Genomic DNA, 24,392 nt, shown 5'->3' with positions numbered 1-24,392 from the left:
ATTAGTGTGAGGGTCAGGGACTTTTGACACAAGGTCATCCTTCTTTAGTTTAGTTTGCTAGGTAGGGGCATCCTCTTTGGGATAGGGAAAGATGGGCATTTATCTCACCCCTTTTCATTTAATAAATGGCAAACATTGAGAAAACTATACTTTTGTGTCTGTCTCACATTTCTGACCGTTCACAGTAAGTACCATTTTAACGTACCCTCCATACTACGATTTGTCCTAAGACTTGCCATGTCGTTGGCAGTGTCACTGAAGGACGGTTTTCCCACTGCTGGTTCGGGTCAACGAAGCACAGGAGCTGCGGGTGCAAGAGGTCTTTGGGTTGGGTACAGAAGCTGTGTGCAACCTCTTCTCATGGAACAATTCATCAATCACCGGTGCATGACTCTTCAGGATCCTAGACTAGATGCAGGAAAGCCAGTTTTAGCGACGGCCACTGTTGCACAGTTACAGCAGGTGTCACAGATGTTGTGCTACAAGAAAGAGGTCTACCTCGGGACCCTTGGATGCTGGGATGTCAAAACTTCACAGGAAGGCTACTTACAGAACAAGCTGAAGACCCCGATAGTTACCATTGAAAAAGCAGAACGGCAACGCTTTTACCACAGTAGCCTAAATTGGAGTTGGTCGGTCCACAGGATGGCCCAGGAACGCTTCCGAAGACTTCAAATTGCAAGGCACCAAAAAGGCGTTGAGAATGGTTGTTCCCACCCCTCAAAGGAGTCGAAACACTGATGAGTGTCTTCTAAGATCAGTAGCCAGACAGAGCTCCAGAATGCAGCAGATGTTGGTCGCCAGGACTTCTCAGGAGCTGTCCACGGGTCTTCCGAAGTCTTCACAAATATGCAGGATACTTGGCGCCTCTTCAGATCTCTGGGGAATGGCTGCAGGGCTACTCTTATCCAAAAACTCAGTTGAGCACAGAAATTCAGCCCAACCTATGAAGATCGGCTCCTAACACACCCCAGCAGTGGTCCAATTAGGGACAACTGTTGGTGAAACTCATGCATACACTCCAGACATACAGAAACCAGTTTGTGGACTGGGACCAGCCAGTACCAACCCACTTCCTGGCTTGCAATACACATGGCCTGCAGTAGCATGTGAAAAGCACTGCTTTCCCAGGCAAATATATAACAATAAATGGAAATTCCTGACCTGGCAACACCAACAAGCGAAACGGCCAAAAGAGCAAGTAAAGACTGTGTGTTACAGCCATGATGGGACACAAGCCACAGTTTGTAGCCAAACGAGCGTAAACGTGAGAGAGCTCAAATAAAATTCAATAAAAATATTGAAAAAGTAACTGCTGCCACCAGCTTGTCTTTAGGTACATTTAAAAGTAACCAAAACATCCTCTGAGTCTAATCTTGGGTGATACAAAAGTATCCTCACAGTACCCAAATTGTAAAAAGTCACCCAAAATTGATAACATGTAAAAAGAAAAAGGGAAACAGTTTCCCAGTACAGACAGTCTGAAGGACTAGTCAGTTTCCCCATAACAAGTGAACAAAAGGCACTTCACTGCAAAAAGTCAGACATGGTTAAAAGAAGCAAAATGGGGGTCTATAGAACAGAGAGGAAATGTTGCTCCAAGAGAAAACGTTTCTCACAGCACTGCAGTGGTCTTCAACTTTTCCTCATCTGCGTGTTGTGCTGGAAGCTTTCTGGAACAGATTCCTAAGCACTGCGACTGACCAAAACAGAATCGTGCACCAAAAAGTGAGTTCCACACAGCGCAATCCCTGGGCTTTCTTTGACCAGACCAAGCACAGAAGACTGTGTCCCCATCGGATTCCAGAAACTCAGCAGCAGTCTCTGGAGAAATGGGAGTCACTGGAACTATTGGTGGCATTCTGTGTGGACTCATGGTACCTGTAGACCACTCTCACGCCACTCCTGAGTCTAAGTCCTACTACTCTGTTGCCTTACCTTGACTGGGTTTGCTTAGACTTCAGTGTCTTTCCTGTTCACCATAATAGGTTGGCCTCTCAGAATAAACCCCATGGGTACATTCTGAAAATTCATCTCAACACCCATAACATGGTCAGTATTTCTTTTCAAATCAAAGGTGTAAGTGTTTGAAAGTAACAGGATTAAGCATGATGTGTTTCAGTTGTTCTTGAGTGCTTTGAAACTAAAACTTGTGTCATTGTACCCTTTGCCTCTACAAGGCAACGCGAGGCCACAAACACAAGCAAATATTTCTTCTCAGCACTCAAGAAAATAAGGGGCAAGATCTTCACCTTTTGGAGAAAAAAATATGAGAAATTAAAGAGTCTCTAACAAGAAATGTTCACTCGAAATGTAATTAGCTGGTGCAGAAATGAGGTACTTTTTTTTGAGCCACACAAAATACTTTATTGTTGCACACAATGTATCTTACTTGCACTCATGTAGTGTAACTTGTTGACACACACATAGGTTTCTTTTTGCTGCCCACACAAGTTAGTTGTTGACACATTTGTATGAGGTAGTAGATGAAGGACATTTGTTAATGCACACATGCCGCATACAATTGTTTGCTAATGCAGACAACCCAGGAAAGGTAGCTTGTTAATGGTGATATGTTCAGGTAAGCTGGGTTGGTAACTCACAAATGCCCATGTACGGTAGTTTGCCAACACATGCACAAGTAAGGGTGCAGTAGTTTATGTGCACATGACAATGTAAGGTAGTTTCTCACACACATGTGCACGTTTGGCAATCTTAATGCAGACATGCTCAGGTATGTTGGGTTGTCAACACAAATATGGCTATAAAAGGTAGTTTGCCAATGTGCATATGCTTAGATTATGTTGTTTGCTAAAGGAACAGTGAGAGACTTTGCTTAAACATACACAAACACACGTGATAATTGAACACATAAGGTGGTTCCTTGACGTACCTGTGAGGTAGGTATTGTGGGAAGAGTTGATAAAGTAGTTACTGAGTGGTTGTGTCATATCATCACTCAGGTCCAGCTTGTCCGGTGGCACAATACTGTTCTCCTCTCCCCCGAGGAATCGGCTGAAGCCTTCCATGGACATTTGATCTGCAGATAGACAGGCACAAAGCTTGTCGGTTTAACTGCTTATTCTATTTGAATGGCTGCTACTAGTAAAGCACAAGGATGGTTATCCAACAAAGTATCCTGCGCTGCGGTCCATGCCATTTAAGGGATTTTGCGTTGGCCTCCAGCCCAGGATCACAAATTCATTTTTCCATGCAGGGCCTGCCATTTCCTAATCTTAGTTGCCTATAAACTCAGTCCTTGTGAGACTTCATGCCTTTACCCAGGCCTCAACTTACTGCTCATTGTATACCCTCCCCTCCGACACTGCTCATACTATTGCTGGCTGGTAGTACGGCCTGGGAAACACTTGTGATTAGGACCTTGTATACTCCCCTAGGAAACTCTACTTAGGCTGCTAGGTCAATTGCCTCTGTCAGTTTTGCTGCACCTTAAGCAACTCTTACTCGCCCTTCGGGCCTCCACTCCCACTCTGCCTATCCTCTGCAGTCCCTTCTTGCCCCTCTGCTTCACTCACTCTGATCTCTACTTCCTCTAAAGCATCTAGTTTCCCCTCTATGGGGGGGGCTATATTCAGTAGCATCAGGTCTCTAGTTTACTCCATCCAATGTCAATCCTTGCTTCAGGTCCCATACACCCACATTCCTTTGCAGCCACCTAACCTGCCGCATTCCGGTTTCACAGCACCTCCCACCTGCCTCTCACTCCCTCAAACAGTCCCAGTCACCATTTGCAAACCAAATCCTTGCCACTCCCTCTTCAATCTTTAATCGCTCATTCTCTGCCCCTTTGCTCTCTCGCCCTCCCGATTTAATCTTCCACTCCTACTCGCTTACACACTCACCACGCTCAAGGAACTGCCGGTTGGACTCATACTTCTCAATGAGCTGCCGCACTTGGTCCTTTTTCAGTGGCGGATACAGGATCTCGTTAAGCCGAGGGTCTCGCTGCCGCTGGTTCAGGAAGTCCATCAGCTGGTCAAGATTCAGGTAAGGCTTTCCCTTGGCTCCCCTGCAAAAGAGCCGGGAAGCAATGAGGCCACTACAGCAATGAGGCCTGTGCCCTCCCACAGGAAAGCCTATGTGCCACCAGACACCCCCAGTTGTCCCATTTCCTACCTACTCATAACATCATACAACCATTATGGCCGCCATATTTACTCTCGTTTTCATTGTGCGGTGGCTGAATTGGGTCAATCAAGTCTGATGCATTCATATAAAACACAAACATCAATAATTGATGAAGTCACTGTGAGGGCAGCCAGAAAAATGGGGTTAGGTTTTTGGCACATGAGCCACGTTTCAGGAATTTTAGGAAACACTGTCAGTACAAACACCCACACACTTGCCTACACCAGCCACACATGCGTGTGCATGCAAACACATCTTGTAGGACCTTAACCTACACATGCGTCCACCGCCACACACCATGGCTTTCGGATAAAGTAAATTGAGTCGCGTGTGCTCACTGAGGCCACACTTGCACATTATACTGGCTGTGCAGATATGTGCAAATATTGGAAAGAGCACAAGGGAAAATGGTAACGACTAAACTATCCAAGTCCACTCACCATATAGTATAAAGTGACACGTCACAGAATAACAAAATATCACATTCAGTGCCCTACATTTTAACCAATTTATATTTTTTTAAAAATTTCAAGTTCCATTGAAGCAAATCTGTTGCTCCTCGTCAAGTGGCAAAAAGAAACATAATTTAAGCTAAGAATGTAAAATGAACTTCATTTAATGCATTCGCATCTTGGATGTACAGTGTATCTTGTGCTCATTAAAACCCCTGAAAGGACTTTGCTTCCCCAGTATAGTAAAACCTAATAGTCAAAGCAGTTTGCTTTCTTAAGAGCATCCCAAAACATTGAGAGCTAAGCACCGATCACAGATATTCTCAAACCTTTTCAGGCAGGCAGTCTTTTCCACTCATTGTGCTGGGGCTAGTAAAGGCTCTGAGGCAGCCACCACCTGATAACATACACTTGAGTAAAAACGACCAGATTGGCATCCAACCAGACCCTTCCTTGATGCCTACCTGAACCCTTTCAGCATAATGAGCAAGAACACCGTTCGCAGCGGCATGGTCCAAGGCAGGCCTTTGGTCTAATGTGCTATAAGGCCACACAGTGGCAGCTGTGTGCAAGGCAAGAGCCAGTACCATGCCTCTGCAACCAGAGAGCTTTGAATATCACACTAGATCAAGATGGTCAAACTCCACAGTGTGGAGGTGCCTCTTTCTCAGTGCATTTTACCGTCCTTTGACCCTTTTTTGAGGGGACAAATACCCATGTCCTCCCTAGCCACCGAGATCAGACAGGAGTGGTTTCATTGTTCCTTGAGATTTCTTCATTAAATCTACTAGATCCTCTGCATTCAATGATAAAGTGACACCCGGAGTCTACGACAGAAATACAGTAAGGGAGCGGTAGTCTGTTTATGAACTCTGAAAATCCACTGACCGATATTGGAAACGTGATCCCCCCCTGAAGACGGGGTGAATTGCCCCAAAATGCACGAAAAATTAGAAACCCGAACCACTTATTGTTTGATTATTAAAATGCAGGAAAAATTTGACTGCCATATATTGCATAGGCAAATGAAGTGAATACTCCGACATGCACTGTGCAAAGTGCACGGTGGATGTCTCTGTGCATAGACTGGCCCATAGTGGTGCCCTTTTGCCCTCCTTTATGTCTCAGCAGCATCATCACACATCCTGCACGGGTCTAGAGGAGAGGGTCTTGAGGTGTTTCTCATTGGTGGGATCTGGGAACTCCCAATATGTTCGCATGGGCCCTTCCAGGTTCACCCTCACTGTTGATCTCGTCTCCAGTGTGGTCTATGCCTAAATAGAACCATTAAGAGACTTGGTGGAGAGGTCGGGTCTGGCCATTCACCAGTACACCAGTGACACTCAGTTACAGTGTAAAATGTGAACACTAAAAATGTCATCCACAATCTGAAGCACTATCTGGGTGTCACAGGAACTGAACTGAACCTCCACACACTTTCTAAAGCAGAATTCCTCAAACAGAGTTTGTCTCGATTTCCTGATCATCTCTTTAATCAGGCCAAATTCAACACTGGCTATGATCTTTATTGCACCATTGAAATTCCCAATACACTGGTCTATTAGTTGGCTCCTTTTCGCTTTGTATTGAACTCGGCACTTTCTGCCACAATATTCCCATTTGAGCCCAATCGTGGTTTTTCATTTAGTCTTTATTAAAACGTGACAAATACCTTTTACCCGTTATGTCAAGGTCGGATGGCAGAGGAACACTTCTCTCTAGTCTTCCAGCCTCTTCTGTAGCTTCTCTTCTTCACACTGCAGCTTGGCTGGTGGTGGGCGCACCCTACTAGAACACATTACCCCTATTCTGTTTCACCTCCATTGTCATCCATTGCTCTTCTGGACTGAGTTCAAGCTAGGCTGCTGCATAGCTTTCAAGGAACCTTTGTTGGGTGATCCCCCTTATCTAGTTGAAAAACGATTTGTGGTTGAGGGGAGCAGAGGTACAAGGAATAAGGATAACGAAATTAGGAGACGGAATATCTTGCTGTTTAAGAATTCTCAGCTAACCAATCCAGCTTTGTTGTGTAGGGCATCCGTAGAAAGCAATAAGCAACTCAACAAGTTTCGAAATGCTGTATCCTTCAACTGTGATATCACCGCAGAGGATTATACATGTATTAAGCCACTGCTGTGGCACATGGCAGAAAAATGTGGCACTTCGATGGATCTCAATAGGCCTGATGGAGGCAAAGAAGGCCCAGTGTCCCGCCACATGAATGTGCGGCTCCCAGATGTTGTAGAAGCTGCGGCAGCTCCTCCATTAACGCACAGCGCTGCACTCTTCTTTTGACAGCACAGAAGCTGCAGCTCTTAAATTTTCTGGTTTATGGTCCTTTCCCCATCAGGGAGCCACTACAGAGGAAGGGGTGAGGAAAGTGAGGGAAATGGAGAGGATTTCCAAACCCCATCCACTGAGTGCTTTGGTTCGAGTGACGTGAAAAAGGGTGGAGAGTTGCAGGACACCTGTTTTTTTTCCAGCGTTTTGGGGTATGAGATGGCAGACACATTGGCGGTTGGAGAAGGAGACAATGTTATTAATAACTCATTCATTTAGAAAGCGATCCCAAATCTGGTTTAATTGACATTTTTGGATGGTTTGGTTTTAAATCGAAAACATTGTTTGATTTCCAGTCCATTTATTTCCTGGTTACTTGATGAAGTTTTATAGTATGCTGTCTATTTTCTTTCTCTTTTCTTCCTTTTTATTTTACATTGTTTAATTGATTGTTTTGGTAAACTTAAAATTTTTAATTTCACTGAACAGCGCTCTAGTGTCTATTGGTCAGGGTGTATAAGCAAAATAAAGGGTACCTGTAATGCTACTGGTCCTCCAGGTAAGAATCAAATATATGGGATACATTACTCACCGTAATCGTATTTCTGATGCTTGTATCTGCTTAGATTCACATGCTGTGCATAGGCCGACATCTAGTGGAAGCTACGGAGTATTACAGTTTGATTTTCGAAACTCAAAAATGGGCGTCGACACAGGGCGTACCAGTAATACTATCCCTAGTGTGACGTCCACTGTACCCATGATCCCTCACGCGTGTGTACGTGACCAAGCGCTCGTGGAAGCGCGAAACGCGTTGTTCAGGATTCCCCCTTGGCGTCCTGTTTTGTTTGTAGTGTGTGTTTGCTGTGATTTTTACCTTGAATAAACTCGCTTCTTCATCTTGATTCGAGTTTTTCTTCATCTTTGGGATTGTGCAGTGCCTCATTTTTAGGAGTACGGTTTCTTTCCTCTGCTGTTTTTCACGATATGACAATGCATTACTTACCGTTAAAGCATTTCTGATGGTTGTATCTGCTTAGATTCACATGCTGTGCATAGTCCGACATCCAGTGGTCACTGCAGAGTATTGCATTTTGTTTTTCGGAGTCGAAAAGGGGACGTCGACAAGGCGTGTCTGTAACACTATCCCTATACTGACGTGCAGTGTACCCACAACCCCTCACGCGTCGAAGTCCCTCTGTTTGTATTTTTTCTGCCCTGAGGGAGCCTTCTATACGTGAGTGAGTACAGAAAAGAGAGATGTAGAAAGATGTCTATGTTCCTTCCATCCGAGCCGGGAGGAAGGGTGGGCGCATGTGAATCTAAGCAGATACAGCCATCAGAAATACTTTTACGGTAAGTAATGCATTGTCTTCTGATGTTTGTTAATCTGCTTAGACTCACATGCTGTGCATAGACTAGAGAGCATTACCCGGAGTTGGAGGTGGGTTGTGAGAAGGAACAGTAGAGAAAAGATGTCTTAATACTGCTTGTACCACCTGGGAATCAGATCTAGAGTGAGCATATAGACAGTAGTGTTTTGTAAAGGTGTGTACAGAACTCCAGGTTGCCGCTTTGCAAATGGACTCAAGGGGAACGTTTGCAATGAATGCTATGGATGCCCCAGTGCCTCGAGTAGAGTGTGTTCTTGGCTTGAAGGGTAGTTCTCTCTTAGAAAGAGTGTAACAGAGTGATGCATTGAACAATCCATCTAGATATAGTGGACTTTGAGACAGCATCTCCTTCGCTTCCTGCTGCTACCGAGACAAAGAACTGATTAGTCTTTCTCATTGGCCTAGTTCTTTCCATATAAAACATGACAGCTCTGCACACATCGAGTGTATGCAGGCTCTTTTCTCCCAATTTGGAAGGGTTTTGAAAGAACGTTGGTAGTTCTATTGACTGGTTGACATGGAATCTCTATATGAATTTCGGTGCAAACCTTGGGTGTGTGCGTAGAACCACCTTATCTTTGTGAACTGTTACGAAGGGGTCTAGAATAGAAAGAGCCTGTGGTTCACTTACTCTCCTAATGGAGGTGATAGCTATTAGGAAAGCAGTCTTAAGAGTGAGGTCCTTAAGAGTTGCCTTGTGCATGGGTTCAAAGGGTGAGCCCATGAGCCTGGTAAGTACCACATTAAGGTCCCAGCCAGGAGCTGGGTTTGCTATCAGAGGGTGTATTCTCTTTACCCCCTCCACGAAGACTTTGATAACTTGGACTTTCCACCATGACACCTTAAATTGAGAGGTGGTGTATGCAGAAAGTGCCGCTAGATGGACTTTAATAGAATTGAACACTAGACCGGAGTCCAGTAAATGGGTCAGGTAAAGGACAATTTGTGTGGGAGAGCAGTGGACTGGGTTGATACTCTTACCTCTACACCAGATGACAAATATCTTCCACTTGCTAGAATAGCAGTGGCGAGTGTTGGGTTTTCTAGCATCTCTGAGAATGTCCATGCATCGCTGAGGGAGTTGTAAATGGCCAATTTCTATGACCTCAGGAGCGAGGCTGCCAAGTTCATGTTCTGTGGGCATGGGTGTAGTGTCTTGCCCTTGTCCTGTGACAGCAAGTTGTATGGGCAGGGCAGTTTCACTGGTGGGGACAGGGACATCTCCATCAGGTGCGCAAACCATGGTTGGCGGGCCCACATCGGGGCTATCAGTATCATGGTGACTGGTTCCTGGTGCATCTTGTGCACTATCTTGTTCAGCAGAGGAGTCGGGGGGGGGAGCGTAAACAAATTTCCCTGACCATGGTATCCAGAGACCGTTCCCCTTGGAGCGGTTCTGTGGGTAGCTGGAGGCGTAATCTAGGCATTGTGAGTTCTCCAGAGTTGCGAACAGGTCCATTTCTGGGAAGCCCCATTGTGTGAAGACGTCGAAGACGATGTCTTCGTGTAACCGCCATTCGTACTCTGAGGGCAGAGGGAAGTCTCTGCTGAGTTTGTCTGCTAGCAGATTGAGTTCCCCTGGTACATGTTGTGACAATAGGAACATGTGTCTGAGAGCCCACTTCCAGATGTTCTGGGACAGCTTGGACAGTCCTGGAGAGTGAGTGCCCCCTTGCTTGTTGAGGTAGTACATGGCTGTGGTGCTGTCTGTGAGGACCATCACTGTCTTCCCTTGTAGGTGTGTCTGGAAGGCTTTTAGTGCCTTGAACACCGCAAGTAGCTCTAATAAATGTATGTGCTTGGAAGCTACGTTCAGAGTCCAAACTCCGTGAGCAGTCTGATGGGATAGGTGAGCCCTCCCATCCTGTGAGGGATGCGTCTGTGGTTAGAGTGGCTTCCACTGCGGGAGTGGCGAATGGTTTCCCCATTACCAGGTTTTCCTTCGACCACCACCGTACCGAGAGAACCAAGGCCTGCGAGACCACCACTAGATCGTCCCATTGTCCGCTGGTCTGACACCACTGGCTGTTGAGCCACTCTTGCATTGGGCGCAGGCGCAAGTGAGGTACCAAATAAATACATGACGCCATCATTCCTAGCAAGCGCATTGCTTTGCGTACCGTCACCTCTCGGCCGGCCACATATTGAGGGATCTGAAACAGCATATTTTGGACCCTCTCGTTGGAGGGGAAGACGAGGCCGTCCTTTGTTCGAATTAGAGCCCCTAGGAATTGTTTGATTTGGCTGGGGTGTAAGCTGGACTTCTTCTAGTTGAGGGAGAATCCCAGTTGGAACAAAAAGGTCTACTGTCTTCTGGGTGTTTGAGAAGCATGTCTCGTAGGACTCCCCTGTTATGAGCCAATCGTCGAGGTAAGGGTATACCCGTATGGACAACCCGCACAGGTGGGCCGCTGCCACTGCCAGTACCTTCGTGAATACTCTTGGTGCAGACGCTATGCCGAAGGGTAGCACTCTGAATTGGTAGTGTTTGCCCTCTATCATGAACCTGAGGTATTTTCTGTGCGCTGGCAACATCAAAATATGAAAGTATGCATCTTTCATGTCTAGTGTTGTCATGTAGGCCCCCTGAGATAGCAGGGGAATTACCTCCTGTAATGTTACCATACAAAATTTTTGTGGTTTTACAAATTTGTTCGCTGGGCGCAGATCTAGTACAGGGCGCATGGTTAGGTCCTTTTTGGGTACAAGGAAGTAAACTGAATAAATACCTTCCATTACCTGAGATAGGGGCATGACCTCTATTGCTCCTTTCTGTAGCAGCTGTTCTACTTCTTGCAGGAGGATGACGAGGTGTTCTGGTGACAGGCGTCGTCCCCTTGGAGGTCTGTAGGTGGGGGACCGATTGAACTCTATACAGTACCCGTGGGCTACGGTTGACAATACCCACCGGTCTGATGTTATTCCCTCCCATGCTGATAGGAACGATGTTATCCGGCCCCCAACCGGAGACGCATAAGAGGGGACCCGAACCTTCGGGTCATTTGGTGTTACTTGCCGGGGTGCCTCTGGGGCTGGAGCCCCAGCCTCTGCCCTTGCCACAGCATTATCCTCTTTGGTTATACTGGTTACCGGTACCCTGATTAGAGGGCCAGTGCCCGCAGTGTAATGCTGTTGCTGCTGCTGCTGCTGCTGCTGCTGTTGGCCACGAAAAACGTGCTTGTTCCCAAATCCCCGCCTGTTTGGAGGCTTTGAGATTTGGTCTAAGGTCTTTATGGTGTTGAATTCTTTCTTCGCATTTTCCAGTGCGTCGTCCACTGCCCTTCCAAAGAGATTTGACTCTTCTATTGGCTTATTAATGAGTGACCCCTGCGTTTCTGCCTTGAAACCGGAATTGCGAAGCCAGACGTGACGCTTCAGCAGAATTCCCTGCACCAAAGAACGGCCAGCAGTTTCTGCCGCATCAAGAGTGTTCTTAATGATGCTCTGGTTGACCAGAGCTCCTTCTGTAACTCTAGCCAATAAGCGAGTTCTTAGAGGTTCAGGGGCTTCTTCGATGTCATGCTTGAGCCTTCCCCATTGAGCATCAGCATAGCTTGCCAACAATGTATTATTATTGGCAATCCTAATTGAAAACGCTGCTGAGGCGGAAATTCTTTTGCCCAATGCATAAAGCTTTTTCCCTTCTTTATTTGGGGGTGCCTCGCTGGTTGACAGTGGAACCCCAACCCTCTTCCTTGTGTTAGTCACCACTGAGGAATCGGGGACTGAGTGACCCCCTGATATATAATGGGTCTGACTGAGAGGGTGAGAACAATTTCTCGATTCTTGGATTGACCCCTCTTACCAGCGCGGGGGTGGACAGCGATGGGGTGAGTCTCTTAACTGAGGCGAGGATAGGAATAGTCTGACTAGTGGGAGGTTTTTCTTTAATAATCCTTTCGACGAAATCAGTATCTGGGGTGACCCCCCCAGTTTCAACTTCAAAATGCGCTGCTGCCTTCCTCAGTAGCGCATTGAAGGTGGGCTGATCGTCTACTGGAGATGGGTTCCTGACCGGTGTGGTCTGAGGAGAAGAAACGTCTATAATGTCAGGGTCTGTAGACCCGGATGGCGACTGCCAGGGCTGTGAGCCACCTTCACCTGGGTCCTCCTCATAGCCCTCCTCACCTATGTTAGTGTCATCATGAAAACCTTCTCCTCCTTGTTGGTCTTCATTATTCACAAACTCATCCTCTTCCTGGAAGTGAGAGTCCTCTTCAGCGAGGTCGTAAGAGTTCATGTCTTCCTGTAGGGGGTTAAAGAGCTTCGGGTATTTAGCCCATGGCCCCTCCTGGAGTACCTCCATTGGCCTCTTTGGTGTCCTATTTTCTGGGATGGCCATGAACCTGTCTAGCTTGTCCATACATGACTGGAACCTCTCTACAGTCCAGTAAGGTAGGCAAGAGCGGTCTGGGAGTGAAAAGGGAGCTTCCTCTCCCTGTAGTTGCTTAGTTCTGTCCCATAGCGTGGAAGATAGAGTCCCTTCGCCTTCTGAGAAACCTTCTCGCTGGCTAGGTTCTTCTGTCGATGGTGGGAGCTGTCCTAGCCTACCCTCCAGCGTCCTCTGCGTTTCTTTGGCCTTGTGAGCGGTTTTCGACGTGCCACCCGCCGTCCGTCTCTGGCCATCTTTAAAAGCTATACGTGCAAGGCTTTCGGCGATCAGCTTCTCCGTCGAGGGATCGCTCGCCGTCGCGCTAGGCAGTGCCGAGTCTTTACTGGCAACGTACGCACTCTTGCGAGGCGTGTCGCCTGAGGATTTGGGGTTAGCGCCCTTATTTACAGAAAGCCCAGTCGCCGGTCGCGGAAGCGGTGGCGGGGAGGGCTTGCGACCCTTACGGTCGGCGGAAGACGCCGGTGGACCCGACACCTCTGTTGACGCTATGGCTGCCTTCGTCTTCGACGAATGCGTGCCGTGGGGTATTTGCCTATGTGTTTTTCTGTGTTCGTCCTTGTCGCCGGGGTGTTCATCCCCATAAGCGGGGCATGAGCCGGGCTTGTCGGGGCCGGGGACGGATGACGAGGAGCGGGAAAGCTCCTTCGAGAGGTCTACAACCTCCGTTGCAGAGGCTGTGTAATCACTGTCCTCATCACATTCGGTGGCGGCGGCAGCTGGCGAGGAGTCAGACCTAGACATCGCATAGGCTGCCCACCTTTTGACCCTGCGGTCCTTTAAAGTTTTGGGTTTAAGTAACTTACAGGCCGCAGAGTTGTCTTTGTGATCGAGGGGCAAGCAACGGTTACACCGTTTATGCTTGTCCTTCCAGGTAAACTTGCCCTTGCAACGCGGGCAAAGCCTAAAGGGCATCCTCTCCATAGCTGAGGGCATGAAATGTGGTTACGACCTCGAAAGAGAGGGAGGGGAAAGAGAAAGGCATTCTCAGAGTGAAAACAAAGAAATGACCAACAACCCCACTCTCCCTACTGTGTTAGGCCGGCGGGGCCAGGCCACGTGTTCGGCAGCTCCGAAGGATCTCCTTCGCTCGTCCCTCCGTCAAAGATCTTGCTCGGCGGAGAACAGCTTGGCAGCTACGTTGAGGGAGGGATCTATATGATAGTTAATAATAATAAACAACCAAGAGTCGAGGAAATGATTTTGCAATGTCTCTCGAGGAGCTCCGCATAAAGGCGACCAATAACTGGGTGGAAAAAAACAATTTGAGGGACCTCGACGTGTGAGGGGTTGTGGGTACACTGCACGTCACTATAGGGATAGTGTTACAGACACGCCTTGTCGACGTCCCCTTTTCGACTATGAAAAACAAAATCCAATACTCCGCAGTGACCACTGGATGTCGGACTATGCACAGCATGTGATTATAAGCAGATTAACAAACATCAGATATATGAGAATGCATTACTTACCGTAAAAGCATTTCTGATGATTGTATCTGCTTAGATTCACATGCTGTGCATAGGTCCGACATCCAGTGGTCACTGCGGAGTATTGCATTTTGTTTTTCGTAGTCGAAAAGGGGACGTCGACAAGGCGTGTCTGAAACACTATCCCTATAGTGACGTGCGTTGTACCCACAATCCCTCACGCGTCGAGGTCCCTCTGTTTGTATTTTTCTGCCCTGAGGGAGCCTTCTAGACGTGAGTGAGTACAGAAAAGAGAGAGATATATAAAGGAAGTCTATGTTCCTTCCATCCGAGCGGGGAGGAAGGGCGGGCGCATGTGAATCTAAGCAGATACAATCATCAGAAATGCTTTTACGTTAAGTAATGCATTCTCTTCTGATGTTTGTTAATCTGCTTAGAATCACATGCTGTGCATAGACTAGCGAGCAGTACCCGGAGTTGGCGGTGGGTTATGAGAAGGAACAGTAGAGAAAAGGTGTCGTAATACTGCCTGTCCCACCTGGGAGTCAGATCTAGAGTGTGTATCTAGACAGTAGTGTTTTGTAAAGGTGTGCACAGAACTCCAGGTAGCCGCTTTGCAGATGGACTCAAGGGGAACATTTGCAATGAATGCTATGGATGCCCCCGTGCCTCGAGTAGAGTGTGCTCTTGGCCTAAAGGGCAGTTCTCTCTTAGCAAGAGTATAGCAGAGAGTGATGCATTGAACAATCCATCTAGAAATAGTGGATTTTGAAACTGCATCTCCTTCTCTTCCTGCTGCCACCGAGACGAAGAACTGATTAGTCTTCCTCAGTGGTATGGTTCTTTCCATGTAGAACATGACCGCTCTGCGTACATCTAGTGTGTGCAGAGTCCTTTCTCCCAAATTGGAAGGATTTTGAAAGAACGTTGGTAGTTCTATAGATTGGTTTACGTGGAATTTAGAAATAAATTTCGGAGCAAACCTAGGGTGAGTGCGTAGAACCACTTTATCTTTGTGAACTGTAACGAAGGGGTCTAGAATAGAAAGAGCCTGAAGTTCACTTACTCTCCTGATGGAGGTGATAGCTATTAAAAAAGCAGTCTTAAGCGTGAGGTGTTTAAGAGATGCTTTGTGCATGGGTTCGAATGGAGAGCCCATGAGTCTGGTAAGTACCACATTAAGGTCCCATCCGGGAGCTGGGTCAGCTATCGGGGGGTGTATTCTCTTTACTCCCTCCATGAAGGCCTTTATAACAGGGATCCTCCACCACAACACTTTGAGTTGGGAAGTGGTGTATGCAGAAAGTGCAGCTAGGTGGACTTTAATGGAGTTAAACACTAGACCTGAATCCAATAGGTGGGTCAGGTATAGGACCACATGTGTGGGAGAGCAGTCAATAGGGTTGATGCTTTTACTCCTGCACCAGATGACAAATCTTTTCCACTTGCTAGAATAGCAGTGGCGAGTGTTCGGTTTTCGGGCTTCCCTGAGGATGTCCATGCATCTTTGCGGGAGTTGTAGATGTCCGAGCTCTATGATCTCAGGAGCCAAGCTGCTAAGTTCATGTTCTGGGGGCATGGATGCAGAGTCCTGCCTTTGTCCTGAGACAGCATGTTGTACGGGCAGGGGAGTTTTTCTGGGGGGGATAGAGACATCTCCATCAAGTGAGCGAACCATGGTTGTCGTGCCCACATTGGGGCCACTAGTATCATGGTCACTTGTTCCTGGTGCATCTTGTGCACCACTTTGTTGAGAAGGGGAGTCGGGGGAAAAGCGTAAACAAATTTCCCTGACCATTGCATCGACAGACCGTTCCCCTTGGATTGGTTCTGGGGGTACCTGGAGGCGTAACTTAGGCATTGTGAGTTTTCCAGGGTTGCGAACAGGTCTATTTCTGGGAATCCCCATTGTGTGAAGACGTCGAAGACGATGTCTTCGTGCAGGCGCCATTCGTACTCTTTGGGCAGGGGGAAATCTCTGCTGAGACTGTCTGCTAGCAGATTGAGTTCCCCGGGTACATGTAGTGATAGTAGGAACATGTCCTGTTTGAGAGCCCACTTCCATATATTCTGGGCCAGCTTGGACAGGCCTGGAGAGTGGGTGCCCCCTTGCTTGTTGATGTAGTACATGGCTGTGGTGCTGTCTGTAAGGACCATTACGGTTTTGCCTTGTAGGTGTTCCTGGAAGGCTCTTAGCGCCTTGAACACAGCTAGTAGCTCCAGTAGATTTATGTGTTTGGATGCTACGTTCGGAGTCCACACTCCGTGAGCAGTCTGATGGGATAGGTGCGCCCCCCATCCTGTGAGGGATGCGTCTGTGGTTAGAGTGGCTTCCGCCGCGGGTGTGGCAAAGGGTTTACCTTTTTCCATGTTTTCCTTTGTCCACCACCGTAGCGAGAGAACTAAGGCCTGCGAGACCACAACTAGATCCTCCCATAGTCCGCTGGCCTGACACCACTGGCTGTTGAGCCACTCTTGCATTGGGCGCATGCGCAGGCGCGCGTGAGGTACTAAATAAATACACGACGCCATCATTCCTAGCAAGCGCATTGCTTTGCGTACCGTCACCTCTCGACCGGTTACATATTGAGGGATTTGAAACAGCATGTTTTGGACCCTCTCTTTGGAGGGGAAGACGAGGCCGTCCTTTGTTTGAATTAGAGCCCCTAGGAATTGCTTGATTTGACTGGAGTCTAAACTGGACTTCTTTTCGTTGATGGAGAAGCCCAACTGGAACAAAAGGTCTACTGTCTTTTGGGTATTGGAGAAGCATGTTTCGTAAGAATCCCCTGTTATGAGCCAGTCGTCGAGGTAAGGGTAAACTGGGATGGACAACCTGCGCAGGTGGGCCGCTGCCACTGCCAGCACCTTCGTGAATACCCTTGGTGCTGATGCTATGCCGAAGGGTAGCACTTTGAACTGGTAGTGTTTGCCCTCTATCATGAACCTGAGGTATTTTCTGTGCGCTGGCAACATTAAAATATGAAAGTATGCATCTTTCATGTCCAATGTTGTCATGTAATCTCCCTGAGAAAGCAGTGGGATTACTTCCTGTAAGGTTACCATACGAAACTTTTGGGGTTTGATAAACTTGTTCGCTGGGCGCAGATCTAATACAGGGCGCATGGTTAGATCCTTTTTGGGTACAAGGAAGTACACTGAATAAATACCTTCCGTTACCTGAGATAGAGGCACGACCTCTATGGCTCCTTTTTCCAGCAGTTGTTGCACTTCTTGGAGAAGGATGGCAAGATGTTCCGGTGTCATGTGACGTCCCCTCGGGGGTCTGTAGGATGGGGAACTGTTGAATTCGATACAGTATCCGTGGGCTACGGTGGACAGTACCCAACGGTCTGACGTTATCTCCTCCCATGCAGGAAGAAAGGATGTTATCCGGCCCCCGACCGGTGTTGCATGGGAGGGGACGCGAATCTTCGCGTCACTTGGAGTTGTTGGGGGCTTGGGAGCCTCTAGGGGTGGATCCCCGACCCCTCCCTTTGCCCCGGCGTTGGCCTCTTTGGCTGTACTGCCCACTATTGGTTTGGTAATTGGTGGCAGGGTATTGCTGATGTTGATGTTGTTGTTGTTGTTGGCGTTGGCCACGAAAAAAGCGTTTGTTGCCATAGCCGCGCCTGGTAGTGGGCTTAGAGATTTGGTCAAGAGTCTTGATAGTGTCGAACTCTTTTTTAGCCATCTCTAGGGCTTCATCTACCGCTTTTCCAAAGAGGTTAGCGTCCTCGACAGGTTTATTTATCAAAGACGCCTGTGTCTCTGGTTTAAAGCCTGAGTTGCGCAGCCATACATGGCGCTTTAGGAGTATTCCTTGTACCAAGGAACGTCCTGCTGTTTCTGCCGCGTCCAGAGAGTTTTTAACAATGCTCTGGTTCACTTGGGTTCCTTCGCCAATAGTTGACAGTAGGCGCGTACGTAAAGGCTCCGGTGCTTCCTCAGCGTCTTTTCGCAGTTTGGCCCACTGCGCGTCTGCGTAGCTTGCAAGCAAGGAATTGTTGTTGGCAATTCTTGCTGAGAAGGCAGCCGAGGAAGTAACTCTTTTTGCAAGGGCATATAGCCTCTTGCCCTCCTTGTCAGGGGGTGCCTCACTGGTGGAAAGTGGTACCCCTGCCCTCTTTCTAGTATTAGATACCACTAGGGAATCCGGAATGGAATGTCCCCTAATGTAGAGGGGGTCTGAGGGTGAAGGAGTGAAAAGTTTTTCAATCCGTGGATTGACCCCTCTGATCATTGCGGGAGTGGACAGCGAAGGTATGATCCTTCTCTTCACTGAAGCGAGGAGTGGAATGGTCTGGCTGACCGGGGGTTTTTCTTTAATCACTCTTTCTACAAAGTCCAATTCTGGAGAGAGTTCCCCGGTGTCGAGTTCGAAATGTGCTGCTGCTTTGCGCAACAGTGCATTGAACGTGGGCTGATCGTCAATTGGAGACGTGTTCCTAACTGGAGAATTGTCCGGAGGAGTTAGGTTTAGGACATCAGTGTCGGAATACACTGATGGTGATTGCCAGGGGTGTGAAGGTCCCTCTTCTGGGTTAACCCCGAAGCCTTCTTCTATAATGTCTGTTCTGTCTTCCAGACATTCCTCCTGGTTCTGTTCTTCATTGTCCATGAAATCATCTTCTTCCTCGAAGTCTTGTTCCTCCCCAGTGAGGTCATATACATCTTGGAAGTCTGAGGCTGTGTCCTGCTGGGGATCGACTAGCCTCGGATTTTTGGCCCTGGGGTCCTCCTGAGGCCCTTCTCTGGTCCTCTTGTGAGTTTGAGAGGCCTGGGTGCTCATGAACCTTTCCATCCTCTCCATACAGAGGTGGAGTCTTTCCATTGTTTCATGGGGTACCCCAGAGCGGTCTGGCGGGGGAAACATAGGGTTATCTAACTCGAAATGGCTCGACCTCTCCCAAAACGTCGAGGAAAGTGTCCCGTCGCCCTCCGAAAAACCTTCAGGTGTGTCGGGAGACTCCCTGACTGAAGGGGGTAGTCCCTGCTTCCCTTCGGGCTTTTTCGGCGTATCCTTTAACTTATGCGTAACGCTCGACGAAATCTTCGGCGTACGCTTTTGGGAGTCGGCTACAGCGATCCTTGCTAAGCTATCGGCGACTCGCTTGTCGGCGACTCGTTTGTCGGCGGAAGCTTGAGTTTTCGACGCTATGGGTATCGAACGCTCTACGGCGGTCTGCGCTTTCTGTTGATGCGCACCGGCCGATGGTTTGGTGGCAGCGCCCTTGTTTGCCGAAAGCCCAATCGCAGGTCGCGGCTGCGGTTGCGAGAGGGGCTTCGAACCCCAACGGTCCGAGGAGGCCGCCGGTGGAACCTGCGTCTCCTTGGGCGCCGAAGGTCTTTTCGACTTCGTCGAAGAAGAGCCGTGGGTTGTGTGTTTATGTGGATCTTTGTGTGCGTCTGTGTCGCCGGGGTGTTCATCCCCATAAGCAGGGCGTGAGCCGAGCCCGTCGGGGCCGGGGACAGACGACGAAGCGCGTAAGCGCTCCTTAGAGGGGGTTTCGACTTCCGTAGCGGAGGTCGTGTTATCGCGTTCCTCGTCACTGTCGGTGGTAGCAGCGGCGGGTGAACCTTCGGCCTTCGACATCGCGTAGGCCGCCCACCTTTTAACCCTTCGGTCTTTTAGAGTTTTAGGCTTAAGAAGCCGACAAGCCGCGCACCCTTCCTCCTTGTGATCGAGGGGCAAGCAGCGGTTACACCGTGAGTGCTTGTCCTTCCAAGTGAATTTGCCTTTACAAAGTGGGCAAAACCTAAACGGTGTCCTCTCCATAGCCGAGGCAATAAATCGCGATAAACACCCCAAGGGAAAGGAAGGGGAAAGGGAAAGGCATTCTCAGAAAAGACCCAGAGACGTCCCACGACCCCACTCTCCCTACTGTATATGGCCTGCGAGGCCAGGCCACGTGTTCGGCAGCGCCGAAGGATTTCTTCCGCTCGACCCTCCGTCGAAGATTCTTTTCGGCGGAGAACAGCTTACAACTGCGTCGAGGGAGGGATTATTAATATTAGATAAAAAACGACCAAAGGTCGAGGAGTTGCAATGTCTCTCGAGGAGCTCCGCGTGAAGGCGACCAGAAGCTGGGCGGAAAAAAACAATCTGAGGGACCTCGACGCGTGAGGGATTGTGGGTACAACGCACGTCACTATAGGGATAGTGTTTCAGAAACGCCTTGTCGACGTCCCCTTTTCGACTACGAAAAACAAAATGCAATACTCCGCAGTGACCACTGGATGTCGGACCTATGCACAGCATGTGATTCTAAGCAGATTAACAAACATCAGAAATATATATATATAAAAAATGGTGCATCACCCTTAGAAATATGGAGTAGGAGACAACATCTCCAACTTAAATCATGGGGGTAGTGCAAATGTCTGGATCCAATCCTTACTGCTCCAGTGACTCAATACATTTTCAGCAGGGCTTGTATTTGTCTGAAATGGCCGTTCATAGCCAATGTCGCCCAATGTTCTTGCTCCATTGTGCCGTGGTCATCCGGTAGTTTTCTCAACCACAGAAAGGACCTCTGTCCTCCGGGTCCCTGTTGTCGCTGCATACAGACAAGTCTGACTGCTTGCTGACCTGGGCGTACGGATGTTGTCTCCTACTCCATATGTCTAAGGGTGAGGTGCCATTTGTGCCTCACTGGAGTCCCGAAGAAGGTTGGAAAAATAGAGGGCGACACCAGCAGCCTGGAGAAATCAACTGAAATGCGTGTCAACCAGTTCAATCTCTTAGAGAATAGAGATTCACATGTGTATTAGAAAAAGGTTGCAAGAAGTAGTTAGAAAGATTTTGCTTACATGGTTAGACAGAATATGTTAGCATGAGGCAATGTAAAATGATTTATGCTGTTTATGATTGACTAAGTGTGAATGTGCGATGGAGTGAAATGAATGGAGTTGGATTTACATTTAAATTGAAATATGTAATGGAGTTTTATGTTAATACAGTATTACCAATTTGAATTTTACAATCTGAAATAAATTGATATTTTTATGTATGATTTAGGGTTTCAGTCAGGGTGTTCTTTAGAAGAATGTTAAATATGATCTATATAAAAACAATGTAAGTTGTAACATTGGCCTCCCTCAACCTGGTAGCCATTCAACCGGCAAGGTACAAATGGCTCAGCATGAAGAACTCTGAAGTCACCCCCCTTTGGTATGCTTCTCTCCACCTCAGACTTGAAAGCCATTTTCTCAGGCTCCGTTATTGGTTTTAAGGCTTTCCTATACTTAATACAGGCAACTCAGGCACAGAGCCTATCAGACTACTGCTATCACACACCCTTTGGGTTGAAACGACAGACTTACTGAACAAGCCAATACTGTTTAATAGCAATATTACCAGTAATATGTGAAAACATCTTTCGCAGTAACGTCCAACTCTATGAGGTCGGCCTAAAAATAAGTTTACAAAGGGGATATTCAGGATTCTTCAAAAATTAGGGAACGGTTAGGCGATAGAAAGCATGCAGGGATTCATGGGGGTAACCCCTATAAAGAACAAGGAGGAAACAACCAACCAACCAATAAATAATCACAATGAGAAGAATTATTTGCATTATACTTTTCAAGAAAGACCTTTTCACTCGAAACCCAACCCTGAAGTCTTTGAGATTCCCACTAATGGCACGAGTTCTGTTCAAAAACACAAATAGAGAGCAGCAAAACATTGGTTTTGCAATACAATATTCTGATTTCAATTAATTAGAAAGTAGTGTGAGTGTGGAAGGAGGATACTGACACACAGGAGGTATGCCGTTGGGCAAAGACTTATTTTACACTAAAAGAAAGAAAGAAATCTATATAACCCTAACTCTAAGAGGGGCTTCCCTGCCTCAAATAAAACTAAGGAAGTGTCAGAATGTCCGTAACTAAAAAGCCCATTGTAGTGTGTCAAAATCCTACTTCTAACCCTCACATTTATAACAAAACATAAATGGATTTGTCTCTTCAAGGTCCAGAAGAATGACTCCCTTCTTCTGGACTGTATGGTTGCTGAAGTAGGGGGAATCTCTCCCTTCCCTGGGCCTTTCTTGGTAAGTCAATGTGTTTGGGCGACTGTCTCCCTTCACCTGGCCTTTCACAAGCTCCTTTTGGCAATTCACTGTGGTTGGGTTAATGTCTCCCTTCCCCAGAACTTTCTCAGGCTTCCCTTGGAAGTTCACTGGACAGTCCTGGTGTTCTCTCCTGTCAGGGGCTATCTTTCTCAGACCCCTTCTTATACTCCTCTTTATTGTTCACTAGGCACCCATGGTGTACTCTCCTGCCATGGTCTGCCTTTCTCAAATGTGGGTCCGGGACCTCTTTGTTGCGGCTTATGTGTGGGTCCCAGACCCCTTCCTATTGGCTTCTCACGGGCGGTTCCCAGACCCCTTCATACGTGTTATTTAAATGTGGATCCCAGACCCCTTTCGTATTGGTTTCTTAAGTGTGGGTCCTAAACCTCTTTGCAATGGTTCCTCAAGTGTCCCAGAGGTCCCTGGTTAGCCCCCATACCTTTTTTGGGCTCCTGGTCTGTCGCCTCCTTCTCAGGTTTCTGTTCAACTTCTTGCAGCTCTTCTCTGCGGTTTTCTGTTCTAGTGATGGTCTACATGTGGAGCCGCGCGGCACAAACCTGAATGCCTGAATCATGCAACACTCTCCTGCATCCAGGCCTCCTATTTTGCTTGTTCTCGGCATGTCACACTTCAGCAAAGCAGGTAGGGACTCTGCAACTCTCCCTGTTTCATCCCGGTCAGCAGATGAGGCTCAGTTCTTCCTGGTGCGGGCAAGGACCTCCGCTCGCGGTGCCTCCGAGGAGTGGACCAACAACGGTGTTAGTCCCTCTCTTCCCTCCTTAAGCTACTTGTGACTGGATAACAAGACTGTTCACTCTGGTTTTCTGAGAGGTTGGTTACGGCTCTGTGCATCTTCATCACAGTACTTTGAGGGGATGACTCAGTGGAGTCAGCCCTAATCTTCCTCGTCCCAGTAGTAACACTACTGCTGTAACAGAAATACATAGAGGAACTTTTGGATGAGGGGGAAGGCAAATAATGTGAGTGAGTGAAGGTGTGTCATATTGAGTTGGCTACTGTTGTCCTCCCTGTATCCAAGAGGGTGAATCGTCCCCATGAGATCCACCTGCTGAGTACCATACCCAGGGGCACCATCAGGTAGCAGCCTCGCCTACCTGGCATCATGGAAAGGATTTCTCCCCCTTGGAGCAGGGACGACATCTTGAGATTCGTCACGGAGGCATGTACATCAAATATAATCAGTTTGTGTTGAGTGGCGTTGTTCTCACATAGTTAATGTGGCGAGTGGATTTGGATGTTCTTAAGAATGCGGACTCTGAATCAAACAAGTGAGCAATGAGTTTGTGAGAACCACAAAAACAAGAGTCCAATAACTAGGCAGATGCTTGGAGGTTCATCACAATCCTGGGTTACCCAAGGGCCATCTAGTGTTGAAACAGTCATGTCGTAAAGGCCTCCTGTGTTCCCCCATTGGCTTAAGTGACCCCTTTCTGGGATAGAGAAAATCCTCAAAATCAAAGAGCTTTGAATGTGGTGGAGTGGGGTCGTGCACTCACAGCTCCAACAGGATTTTGTCGATGTCTGGCCTCAGGCAGAGCTTGTTTAGGAACCTCTCAAACATTTCCAGAGTGAACTCATCGGGCTTGATCGACTCACTCTGAGGAGAGGAAATAATGAAGACAATTAGATAGCATTCTCCATGTTCATAACCTACCCTAAGGAGCAAACAATAGAGGCAGATCTATTCACAATCTCATACAATATTAACACAAAGTAAAAATGAGGAGATCATATTGAAATAGGATTAGGAGCAATGGAAATGGCAAGAACAAAAAAAGTAACAAAATAACTATGTGGAATTAAAAATAAAAGGAATGTCTTCAAGGTAAAAAAACAGAAATAATACTTTAAAACCCTCAATTACAAGAGATAAAAACATTATACAAATACGAACTCCCCCAGACCCCCCCGCACTCCTGCTGCCGGTTATCTGGAAATAAAAACTTGCTTCTAAAAGAAAAAGAAAACATATGCAAAAGGGGCCCTTTCCTAATAGGCAGATTAGACAGTGAAATCCTCCATTCCCCTGATCCACAACCCTTTGTTTTAAACACAAAAGTAGCAAAGTCTTTCTTACAGCCTCATTCCTCCATGCTCAATATATGCACAAAAAAACACCCAAAATATGAAAAATATTCCAATTATAATCCCTATTCTGCACTCTAGTAGCTCCTCCAACGGTATTATTCCTGACAGTGTGG

General features: G+C 47.5%; 1 protein-coding gene across 1 annotated transcript in view; it reads right to left on the bottom strand.

Annotated features, from left to right (window-relative positions):
* PLCB3 (phospholipase C beta 3) overlaps nucleotides 1–24,392 on the bottom strand; it is an 869,107-nt gene that overhangs the window by 313,035 nt on the left and 531,680 nt on the right. The window contains exons 8-10 of the mRNA XM_069644864.1: nucleotides 23,688–23,788; nucleotides 3,864–4,030; nucleotides 2,894–3,040 (exon numbers count right to left, since the gene is read on the bottom strand). Of these exons, the coding sequence (XP_069500965.1) occupies nucleotides 2,894–3,040; nucleotides 3,864–4,030; nucleotides 23,688–23,788 (415 nt within the window). The remainder of the gene's footprint in view (nucleotides 1–2,893; nucleotides 3,041–3,863; nucleotides 4,031–23,687; nucleotides 23,789–24,392) is intronic.

Source organism: Ambystoma mexicanum, chromosome 2p (assembly GCF_040938575.1).
Source record: "Ambystoma mexicanum isolate Mex_15411 chromosome 2p, UKY_AmexF1_1, whole genome shotgun sequence".
NCBI lineage: Eukaryota > Metazoa > Chordata > Amphibia > Caudata > Ambystomatidae > Ambystoma > Ambystoma mexicanum.
This window is presented reverse-complemented; position numbering and strand designations above follow the sequence as displayed.